The sequence below is a fragment of the Silene latifolia genome, chromosome 2 (assembly GCF_048544455.1).
Source record: "Silene latifolia isolate original U9 population chromosome 2, ASM4854445v1, whole genome shotgun sequence".
Lineage (NCBI taxonomy): Eukaryota > Viridiplantae > Streptophyta > Magnoliopsida > Caryophyllales > Caryophyllaceae > Silene > Silene latifolia.
The window spans coordinates 182,604,020-182,616,138 of record NC_133527.1 but is presented as its reverse complement, the minus strand read 5'-3'; the positions used below and the strand labels follow the sequence as shown (position 1 = coordinate 182,616,138).

The following is a 12,119-nucleotide window of genomic DNA, read 5'->3' as shown; positions in this document are numbered from 1 at the left end:
GCACAAACGAGGCACACCCCGGAGGAGCGAAAGAAGCCCAACTCGCCAGAGTTGGAGAAGAAGCCCGACTCACCAGAGTCGGAGGAGAAGTCCTTCTCGCTACGAGGAGAGAAGCCGGACTAGGAATGCGAGGAGCCGATCGCCGCGTGTCGTTCGACATGTGGTCAGACAGCCCCTCAGTGCCTATGTCCTTGAAACCGCCGTGCCAACCAAGCTGAAGTTGCCGGCACTCACATATAAAGGGGATAGCGACCCCACCGACCACGCCGAAACCTTCGTGTCGTACATGTCGGTGTGGGAACAACCCGACGAGGTCTGGTGCCGAGTCTTCCCAACGACCTTGCATGGGATGGCTCAAAGTTGGTACAAGGGACTGCCCGATGGCTCGGTATACTGTTACGCCGATCTAAGGGACGCCTTCTTAGCCCAGTACTCTTGCAATAAGAGGAAGGCCGTAGAGACATCGGATCTCCTGACTATCAGACAGGAGGGCGGCGAATCTCTGCGAAGCTATGTGAAGAGGTTCGACGCCAAGGTTCAACAGATTCGGGAGATTAATCCCGACCGGCGTTCTCGCTCGATGAAAGGCCTCCCAAGGGGAGCCTTAAAAAACGAGCTCATCAAGTGCGGCGGCCTGACCTTGGACGCCGCCAGAAAGTTGGTTGATCAAGCCATTAAGGTGGAGGACTATCACAAAACCTGGGTAGGCCCCAGCGAGGCCGAACCCTCAGAAAAGGAGAGCCGCCGAGAGGACAACCCGGATGAAGGACGCCGTGACAATAATGGGTCACGGTCCGATGAAGGACGCCGTGACAATAATGCGCCACGGTCCGATGAAAGACGCCGTGATAATAATAGGTCACGGTCTGACAAGTCCGTCAGGAAACAGAACTCGGCTGGTGCCGGGGGGAGTTCGGGAACGTACTACCAGCAGCGGTACAAATATCGCACCCCCCTGGTCGTATCGGCCGCCGAAGTTTTCGCCCTGAGCAAAAACGAGGGCCAGAAATGGGAAAGGCCACCCAAGCCAAAGAGGGACGGTGACACAAGCCAGTACTGTGAGTACCACGGCCACACCGGTCACCTTACTGACAACTGCCGGCATCTGAAGAATGCCATTGAAGAGCTGATCCGGAAGGGGAGCCTCGGCAAGTACGTTGCCAAAGGCCAAAAAACTGACGCCGACGGTTCAGACAAGAAATCCGTCTTTGAACGGATAGGAGTGATCCATGTTGTCATCGGGGGCAACGAGAACGGTGGGTCCGCTCATGGGCACAAACGGCACCTGAACGACCTGTATCAGGCCATCAACTTTGTGCCCAACACAGCGGTCCTCGCTTCCAACATCCCCGACATGACTATTGGGAAGAAGGACTACGCGGGAGTCATCGCCCCTCACAGCGACCCACTTGTAGTCCATTTGGACGTATCCAACCACCTGGTCAAGAGGTGCCTGATTGACACAGGCGCCTACACGAACATCATGTTCAGGGAATGCTTTCTCAACCTCGGTCTGACGGTTGAAGACTTAAGCCCCTGCACCAGCCCACCGTGTCTGACTTTTAAGGGTTTTCTGGTACCCCCGCGGTCAATCGATGCTTGGTGATGTTCGGCAAGGGGTATGCGGCCAAGAATGTCCTAGACGAGTTCGTGGTCATTGACGGCTCGTCCGCCTACAACGTTCTCATAGGCCGAGTCACGCTAAGCGAGGCTGACGCGGTGATGTCCATCCGGGCCCTGACACTGATGTATGTCTCGGACCGGGGGGAAGCGCATAAGCTCGTCTCCAAGGACGAGAAGGACGAAGTGGTCAATATCCAGATATCTGCCAGAGGGTGCAACATGCAATCCTTCAAAGTGGCGAAGAAATCAGAGAAGGGAAAAAGCCCATCCTTACAACAAGAGGGCAACTTCATGGAGGCGTCTTTGATGAGCCATGAGGACACTGACAACCTCGAGAAAAACTCTGTATAGCGGCGGAGGTGTCCAAGACAGCTGTGGACACCCCGACGCATGTTTAAATCTAATGTAGAATAATCCAAGTTTTTCATCAAAGTGTTCATTTTTCCATAGTCATCATCAAGAAATAGACGCCAGCTCACACTGTCACATCGACAAGAGCGGCAGTCATCAAGAAGAAGCAGACTACCGTCGCAGTCACCCCAAGTAGTAGACGCCACGGCAGTCACCCCAAGAGGTAGACGCCGTCGCAGTCACTCCAAGTGGTAGACGCCACGGCCGTCATCATCAAGAAATAGACGCCAGCTCACACTGTCACATCGACAAGAGCGGCGCTTCTACATCAAGAAGCGACGCCGCAGCTAGCATCACTCCAAGTGGTAGACGCCACGTTAGTCGCTATCAAGAAGCAGACGCCGGCTCACACTGTCACACCGACAAGAGCGGCAGTCTCTATCAGTAAACAGACGCTAGCTCACACTGTCACATCGACAAGAGCGGCAGTCATCAAGAAGAAGCAGACTACCGTCGCAGTCACCCCAAGTAGTAGACGCCACGGCAGTCACCCCAAGAGGTAGACGCCGTCGCAGTCACTCCAAGTGGTAGACGCCACGGCCGTCATCATCAAGAAATAGACGCCAGTTCACACTGTCACATCGACAAGAGCGGCAGTCTACATCAAGAAGCAGACGCCGCAGCAGTCACTCCAAGTGGTAGACGCCACGTTAGTCGCTATCAAGAAGCAGACGCCGGCTCACACTGTCACATCGACAAGAGCGGCAGTCTCTATCAGTAAACAGACGCTAGCTCACACTGTCACATCGACAAGAGCGGCAGTCATCAAGAAGAAGCAGACTACCGTCACAGTCACCCCAAGTAGTAGACGCCACGACAGTCACCCCAAGAGGTAGACGCCGTCGCAGTCACTCCAAGTGGTAGACGCCACGGCCGTCATCATCAAGAAATAGACGCCAGCTCACACTGTTACATCGACAAGAGCGGCAGTCTACATCAAGAAGCAGGCGCCGTCGCAGTCACCTCAAGTAGTAGACGCTACGGCAGTCACTCCAAGAGGTAGACGCCGCAGCAGTCACTCCAAGTGGTAGACGCCACGTTAGTCGCTATCAAGAAGCAGACGCCGGCTCACACTATCACACCGACAAGAGCGGCAGTCTACATCAAGAAGCAGACGCCGCGACAGTTACGGCCAGCGCAGTTGATACTCGCAAAAGCGATCAAAATGCCTTAAAAGCGTTTAAACACAGTTGGGATGCGCACTCTAGACTGCCTCGGCCAGGCCGAGGTGGAAACAAAAAGACAACTCAGACGAAGACGAAAAAAGACCTCGGCCAAGCCAGAGGCAAAGTGAAGACGCTAAGTACAGTTGATACGCTCAACTATTAGCGCAAGGAAACTCAAAGTGAGGGAAAGACCTCGGCCAAGCCGAAGGCAAAAGAAACGAACTCTTATTAAAAATGATAACAAGTTACAAGTGAGGAGAATACAGACGGCGGCCGTCCCCATAGGGATAAGCCAAAACACAACCTACCAAAGTTGTACAAAATACAGGGAAAGAAAAGCAAAAAGTTACAAATATGTCATTTGAAGCGCCAAAAGATGGCAGGGAGGAAGGGCTTAATAATTGGCTCCCGAACAGCTGAAGCTATCCGAGACGCCGGGTGAGCCTGGTGACGACCGCCCGTCTCCCTATGCCTGTTGCTGCTTGCCATCAGCAGCGGTAGCAGCATCTTCTTCGATGGGCAATCCAGCAGCGTTCTTAGCAGCCTCAGCCTTAGCCTCAGCAGCCTCAGCTGCCCTCATTCTCTCGGCTTCCTGCTTGGCCGCCTTAGCCTTCTCAGCAAGGGCCGCCTTCTCCGCGGCCGCCTCTTTCTCTATCTTCACCCTCACCGCCTCCTTGGCCTTCTCCTCCACGGCTTTCTCCTTAGCTTCGAGCTTATCATCAAACAGCTCGTCAAATTTGCCCCACGGAAAGGAACCATCAAGAGGAAAGAGCTCCCCAATCACTTCCCTGGCAGCTTCTTCGGCCAGATCCCGGTATTCGACACACATGTTAGGGAGCATGACGGTTTGGAGCATCTCAATGTCCTCCTCCTTTTGCCTGATGATGGCCTCTTTGCTCCGAATCACCTTCCCCTGGATCTGAAACTGGCCCCTGAATTCGTTCCTCTGCTGGAGATAAAGGTCGGCGTGCCTCTGAACAAGGTTACACTTCTCCAAAGAGCCTTAGCGGCTTCGGCCGCCGCGCACCTCGGCCTTGGCTCTCTCAGCAAGGACCTTCTTTTCAGCGTCCTCCCTGAGTTTTCTCTCAGCCAAGAGCGCCTTCTCAGCATCTCCCCTAAGCCTCTGCTCATTGAGGAGATCCAGCTTCGCCGACACGGCCACCTTCTTAGTGGCATTAAGCTCAAGAACAGATTGAGCCACGACTTTCTCCTGCTCTATGATACGAGCACCGGTCAGCTCGTTCCACCTCGCCAGCTCCTTGATCAGCTTCGTGCCTTCCACTATAAGCTGGGAGACGGAAGCCTTCTGGGATGAAGAGTCAATGGTGACGCTTTGATCACCAGCCTGCACTTGCTGGGAAGCCTTCTGGGATGAAGAGACAATAGTGACGTTTTGATCACCAGCCTGCATGGGGCTCTTCTCCACTCGCTGCTCATTAAGAGCAACGGCCGACAACGAGTGATCTGCACGAAATTCAATTAAAGCATCCATGTCAACATACATGGATATACCGGAGAGCCTGTCATCGAAAACGTCTAATAAACCGATTAAATCTGGGCCACGGGATAGATATGTACCGTGCTTGGCCTTCTTGGCCGGAGGACGCATCTCCTTGCTGACAGCAGCTTCAGCAGTAGCCGAAGCAGGCTCCTTCCTCTTACGGACAAGGGGAGATTCCTCCGCATCAGAGTCCCCCCCATCACTAATATCAACGATCTCCACCGTCTCCTTCTTAGGGGGGGGGGGATGGGAGGTGCAACCGGTGTCGACGCCGTCGCCGCCAAAGACTCTGTTTTCCGCGTCCGGCGCACCATGCTGCTAACGACCTTTGCCTGGGCCTCCACCATGTTCAAGCCCTTCAGCTGTTGATCCATGAGATCATTCGGCGACGTTCTGCGGTCACGAGTCAAAGCCTTAGGGTGCAAATCAGCAACGGTCTTATCCTTGTTCAGCCCCATTCTCCGAAGGATATCCTCAGACAGGTCCGGTCCAAAATGGTCTGCAAAGGAAACAAGGCAAGAGTTAAAAAGAAGAAATAAATCGAAGTTCAAACAGAAACGTTGAGAGCAGAGATGGGCCTCACACCGACCCCACTCACCCTGCGCTAGGGCCGGTATGAGGCCGACTTGGCAGAGCGGCTCATCCTGAAGAATGATCTGCGTTGGGGAATCCATCTTTTCGGCACCCCACTCTTGTCCGCCTCAAAAAGCCTCATCGCCAGCTTCTCATCCGCCTTAAGAGGAACCTTGCTGGCGTCCATCTTAAGCTTTTTCCGAGAGACCCATCTGTCATGCTTCGCCTTAGTCTCGCACCGCAAATTAACTTGTCTTTGGAAAGACCGGGCAAATGATAGTCATTTGGCACCTCAACATACACCCACCGACCTTTCCAGTCTTTGCAGGAAGAAAGTTTATCAACGGAGACGTAACCCGGCTCCATTTGCACACTGTACCATCCGACGCGACCAGAAAACGACGGCTTAAGGTGGTGAAGCCGACGGAATAAATTAACCGTTGGAGCCTCTCCCTTAAAGAGACAGAGCCAAACAAAGCCGACTATGGTCCTAATGGCCAACGGGTGCAGTTGGGCCACGGCGACGTTCATGGCCCTAATGATGGCCATAACATACTCATTCAGCGGAAACCGGAGCCCGTACTCCAAGTGCCGCATGTATACGCCGGTGCAACCCGGTGGGGGGCAACAAACGGCCTGGCCCTCCTCAGGGACAAAAATTTTGTATCCCCTGCCAAGGTGGAAATGGCCCTCGAAAAATGTCTCGCCGGAACAACTGGCGAACTTATGGGTCCAAACACGGTCAAGGCGGCCCTTACAGGCGTCACCATGATCCATGACGTACCGCCTCCCCTCATTAGGATGAGCCCTTCCAGCATCATCACCAAAATCATCATCATCATCATCATCATCATCATCCCATTCCTCCAAAATTTTCGGATCAACTTCGGGAGAAGGAGACCTAGGGCCCCCAGACCTTATCGGGATGGCGTCTAGTATCTCCTCCTTATCAAGACGCAACGGGGAACCCCCCGGCGCAGGTTTACTAGGTCCGGCATCGGCAGAAGACATGTTCATAACAATTACTTAACAAAATAAAGGAAAATTTGTTTGTTTACCTTGAAGAAAAACACGCGCCGGAGTAACAACTCTGAAGATTAGAAGAGAGAAACCCTTGAAAGTTTAGAGATGAAAATTTCGGAGAAAAATTTGAGAAAATGAAATTGGTGGCCAAATTCACGGAACAACTGCCCTATTTATAGGGAAAAGCCCATGAAGAAGGACCAATCAGGGCACAGCCCATGAAGCGTCAGCCAATCAATCAACGACACGTGTCAGACATGCAAACACGGAATGTCAATCGTTGCAACAGTTGAACGTCAATCAATGCAACAGTGACCAAGCGTCTTCAACACGCCCCTTCATATCTCTTTGCCTATTCATCTTTCTCAACAAATTCCTAGGTATCTGCTCTCCGCCGGCCACATGATCAACCAAGCTAGGAAGCACCGGCCTGGGGGCAATCAAAAACAACCGGCACTCTCAACCCTGGTCTCGGCCAGCGTCACCTTCTTTTCCACATCGGATGCCCTTTACACATCCATGTGGAGGGGGATATGGTACGGCCTAAGCCAGAACCAGGCCGAGGTAGAAGAAGCCGATCTGAGAAAAAGTTTCAGAAATTACTTGCGCAGAATATACGCTCAACATACATCGGAGCCCATACCACGGCATAGACTACGCTGGGGGCAAATTGATGGGGCATATTCTGCACCGCTGACCAAGTCAACATATTGAGCAAGGTCAAAGATATCCACAGCAAAGTCAACGACTTAGACAGTCTAGCCGATGCAACCCATCGGCTGTCACACTGGTCTCGGCCGCAACTAGCAGTAGGGGCACATATCCGCGTACTCACATCCAAGACCCTCGGCCGGCCTGCCATGGGTCCATCGGTCGAGGGCAGAACGGTCTTTCCACCTGCTAGCCACTTGGCCACTTGGCCACTACGTGACAAAAGGTGAAAGTCTATAAATACTCCTCAACCTTCATTGAGGAAAGGATCCACAATTTAACCTAAGAATCACTATTCATCTGGTAATATCTTTCTTATCTCTCTACAATACATACACTAAGCCAAGCAACAACTTACCTCTCTAAGTTTACTGACTTGGGCGTCGGAGTGAGTACGCTCGGCCAAAGCCGAGCCCTCAGTTTGTTCATCGTTTCAGGAGACCGCAAGGAGGATTCAAGCAAAGACGTCATTCTACAAGCCACGGGTGGTAACAATACTTGCTCTGGAATTACACCCGGAACATTACTAATACTTTAAAAATTAAAAGGCCTATATTTACCGCGCATTTGCGCGGGATCTACACTAATTAGTCATTACGAATATTAGCTCGGGTAAAAAACACTCCTTATCATATTTTACCCAAATAAGAACTATTCCTTTTCTTATCCCAAATACTCTCCATACACCCAAAACATGCAAAACTTTACTGAGCTTCATTTACTTTGTGCTGCAGCAAAAACAAAGTGATCAAAACAAATTTGAAAGGTAAAAAAGCAATTAAGATCCTCTCCATTTCTTTCTCTCCATTTCCTCTCACAAACCCATTTAATAATATTTTTTCATCTACACCCTATTAAATCTTTATTTTTTTGCATAAATTGTGAACCGTTCGATATTAACAAGATGCAATCCGGTCCGTTGATAGGAAATGGCCTCTCCATTTCTTTTTAGGAAATGGAGAGGATCTTGACTCGTAAAAAAGTAATTGAATTTAAGAGAGAAAATGGTTTCAACTAGAGGATCAAGAAGAAAAGCTAATGAAGAAGTTGTCCATGTCAAACAATCCAAATTATCCGCTTCTTCTCCTAAGGTTTTTTCCCCTTCTAATATTTGTTGTTATTTCCTGTTTTTCTTCTTGTTTGCTGTTGAAATTTAGTTGTTTTGGTGTCATTTCTGCTACAATTCATGTTAGTCGACCCCAAATCGTATCAAAATTATGGCTTTCTTTATGGGGTTGTTGTTATAGTCTTAAAAATGTATTTTTTTTACTGTTGTATTAGCTTAAAACCCCTGCAAATTTTGAATTCTTTATGCTATTTGTAAGCATTAGTAAGGAAACAATTGTTAGATCTGTTCATATATCTCATAATTAGTCTCTTGGAAGACGGTCATTTAGTCTCGTCTTAATTTATAATGCGGGATATCTTGAAACCGTCTCATAGGAGATTTTGCATTGTGAAAATAATTAGTCTTTTGGAAGACGGTCTTTTAGACTCGTCTTAATTGATATTGGTATCTTGAAACCGTCTCATAGGAGATTTTGCATTGTGAAAATAATTAGTCTTTTGGAAGACGTTCTTTTAGACTCGTCTAAATTGATAATGGTATCTTGAAACCGTCTCATAGGAGATTTTGCATTGTGAAAACAATTAGTCTTTTGGAAGACGGTCTTTTGGACTCGTCTAAATTGATAATGGTAATCTTAAAACCGTCTCATAGGAGATTTTGCATTGTGAAAATAGTTAGTCTTTTGGAAGACGGTCTTTTAGACTCGTCTAAATTGATAATGATATCTTGAAAGCGTCCCATAGGAGATTTTGCATTGTGAAAATAATTAGTCTTTTGGAAGACGGTCTTTTAGACTCGTCTTAATTGATAATGGTAACTTGAAACCGTCTCATAAGAGATTTTGCATTGTGAAAATAATTAGTCTTTTGGAAGATGGTCTTTTAGACTCGTCTAAATTGATAATGATATCTTAAAACCGTCTCATAGGAGATTTTGCATTGTGAAAATAATTAGTCTTTTAGAAGACGGTCTTTTAGACTCATCTAAATTGATAATGGTAACTTGAAACCGTCTCATAAGAGATTTTGTGTTGCGAAAACTGATCATTTGTTTTGCTTTAGTTTACACAAGAGAGGATGATTTTTGTGGCCTCCTGCAATTGTATTCAGTCTTTTTCAATCTTAACCGGGGGTTTAACGAACATTATACTCCTGGTCTCGCTTTGCGGGTATATTAAATTCTGTATTTTGCAGTCTTCTCGCAGAAAGCCCAACGCTCCGAGAAAATTCCAAAGTGATGACACCAAAGGGAGGTTAACGGGCATGACAGAGGCTAGCTTTGCAGAGAAGCTCGGTATTTGTAAATTAGAACAGCAGACTGATGAGGCAACCTTAGCAGCCAAATACTCTGGTGCAAACGTTCGCGCTGAGCATCAGTTAGAAGATGATCAACTTTCGGGCTCGCTTGCTCAAGCTACAATCAGGACTTCAAGAATACAGGTATGGACTTTAATTAGTCTAGATAATTAGCTGGTTCGCGTCATTACAGATTTGGTCATTGTTTATCATATGAGATAAGGGTCGGAATGTCAGATTGGATGTACTTTAGGCTGTTCTTTTCCGTGTTGGGCGGGCAGTCTTGCCTGGTTTATCTCATAACTCTAAAGCGTCTTGCTTGTGACGGGTACATTTCGTCACAAGCTGAAGACGGGGTAAAATGTGACCCATTTTACCTAAAACGTTACCAGAACAATTTCCTAAACTATAATAATTTGTCATTAAAATGGTCATATTTTGTCGTTAAAATGACGACATTTAGCCCGTCTTCAGCTTGTGACGAAAAGTGTCCATCTTCAATGAGAATTGGTGATTCTGATTACTTTCGATACATTTTCAGGATTTAATAATGCCCTTGTATACCACCCAAGAAACTCAAAAGGATGCATCACAGGAAGTAAACACAATGTCAAACATCACTGCTCCAGAAGGCGCCGCTCGTGGGTTAAACGGGTTGGGTGCGATCCGTTTATCAGAGAAGTTGAATCATTTTCCCAATAACACAACAACCGGTTCTATAAGCTTAAATATGACCGAGTTTGCCGATCAAAATGCCACCAATGAGTTTTCTGATATAGACTCAGTAGTGGGTGAATCCTCATTGATGACTGTAAGGCGTTATCAAGTGAAACCCGAGTATGTAGCTCCCCTAACCTCAATTCTATCAATGCATGGGGACATTGGTGCTAAATGCTCTCTTAGCTCGGTCATAGTTTCCTCGCTCTATATGGAGAGACTATGTGACATTCTTCAAAAGCTGAGGTGCACGAGCATAGGAGCCATCACTCCACACGCGCTTCAAGATATGAGGGCTTCAGTTACTGATATCGGGAATGTAAATATAGAAATTGGGTGGCTGAAAAACAGGCTTGACGAGATATTCGAGGCAAAGAAGGCAATAGGTCAGCTTCAATCTACCTCTAAGCTGAAAATGCTACATACTCAACGTAAGAAAACACTTGCCGAGAAGAAAGTGCAATTGGAAGAGCATAAGAGGCATTATGCTAACATAGAAGCACAATCTCGTGATATTCGGAACTTAATTTCTGCTGCGCAGTCTGATATTTCTACTATAGAGAATCAAGTGCTGGAAACCGCCGAGGCCATCTCGGAAAGCAGGGCAAAGTTGAAGAAAGTTTTTGATTTGAAGACTTTGGTTGATGGTTTAATTTAGTCGAAACATGAGTTTTTCTGCTTGACCATTACGATTATTAGCTAACAATGGCAGATACTTGATGATATCCGGTAATATTACTAGAAGTAGACTTTAATTTAACTTAAGAATATTATTTCTAGCAGGATGGGTAACGCCGCGTTGTGCGTAAATCCAATTTCCCATTGCCCCACAATTTCGGAGCCCTTAAGGCAGTTGGGTAATTATTTTGCTGTTAAGAATGTTACTAGCTTGCTAGAACAAGTAGAATTTGAGCTCCAGAAACGAACTATATGAACTTTTTATGGTCTTTTGTTCAACATATCTCGGTTAATAGAGTAATTTCTACTTTGTTACGCGAATATGCTGTTGCAGTAACAAAACAATTTACTTGTGGATGTGCCAGTATTTTATTTTTCTTCTGCAATTAATTAACAGTATTTCTACAATTTGTCATGCTTTCGCCTTTTGCACCTGTCAATGTAATCGTATATGAAATATGTCTTGCAATGGCTAAGGAAAGAACCAAAGAATGGAGCTAAATTGGCTTAAACCGAGGAAGAGCCTGGTACAAAGGTACCTAGGCTCCTAGTATGTGCAATTTACGAAATCTAGTGCGAGAGGAATGGTCGTATTTTCAAAGATGTGCTTACCCTGATCACTTGTTTAACGTGACAGTCCTTATTTAGCGAGATCTTGTGGACTATGTTATATAGCGAAATCTTGAATCAACTTATTAGTCTTATACTCTTATGGTATGTCGCAGTATAGACTATAGAGGATGATACCTGATACCATATTAAATGATTTTACAAACAAGCGGTGGTGGAGGGGCAGGGGAAGTGGGAGTGCAGAGAAGCTCGCCCCTGCTGATTATCGAAAATTTTTGAGTTAAAAGTTTCGAATTTTTCAAGTTCACTATTACCCTTTTGACCCTCTAAAATTTTTCACCCCGCTGACTTCAAATCTTGACTTCGCCACTGCAAACAAGTCCTCTTATAAAATAATGTATAAGTCGGTTGGAAGACGATCTCATCATAGATGTGTTGTAAAACCGGTATCACGGGTTACATACATGAATAGCTAAAGATTAGTTTAATATGTTCGATAGTACAAAAATAAAGAGTCACTTTCATTTACAAATAACAACAAAAAAAAGTTATACAAAACCATAAAAAGATAAAAATATCATTTTTAATACTCCGTAATATAATGAGTATAAGTCTCTTATGAAACGGTTTGATGCCCATATTAAAAAAAATGGTGGTTGGTTGAAGTAATTTTAAGAGGGTTACAAAGGTAAATTCTCCCTTGATTTTTGAATAAGAATTATAAAACGGTTTAACATAAGTTTCTTTAACGCGATATTTTGTCTCAAACGAGCCATTTTTGT

At 46.6% G+C, this 12,119-nt stretch overlaps 2 protein-coding genes across 2 annotated transcripts in view; both read left to right on the top strand.

Annotated features, from left to right (window-relative positions):
- LOC141643605 (transcription initiation factor TFIID subunit 7) overlaps positions 1-12,119 on the top strand; it is a 105,751-nt gene that overhangs the window by 69,983 nt on the left and 23,649 nt on the right. The window lies entirely within an intron of this gene.
- Positions 7,659-11,046, top strand: LOC141643602 (uncharacterized). The gene is made up of 4 exons (XM_074452818.1): positions 7,659-7,783; positions 7,992-8,099; positions 9,271-9,516; positions 9,914-11,046. Exons 2-4 carry the CDS (start codon positions 8,013-8,015, stop codon positions 10,745-10,747), a joined length of 1,167 nt encoding a protein of 388 aa, XP_074308919.1. The 5' UTR covers positions 7,659-7,783; positions 7,992-8,012; the 3' UTR covers positions 10,748-11,046.

What these genes read in the sequence shown, in the direction of transcription:
- LOC141643602 (XM_074452818.1), top strand. Translation starts at nt 8,013, where the DNA reads ATGGTTTCAACTAGAGGATCAAGAAGAAAAGCTAATGAAGAAGTTGTC. An exon ending in TATCCGCTTCTTCTCCTAAG is followed by an intron (nt 8,100 to 9,270) that starts GTTTTTTCCCCT and finishes TGTATTTTGCAG; the next exon opens with TCTTCTCGCAGAAAGCCCAA. An exon ending in TCAGGACTTCAAGAATACAG is followed by an intron (nt 9,517 to 9,913) that starts GTATGGACTTTA and finishes ATACATTTTCAG; the next exon opens with GATTTAATAATGCCCTTGTA.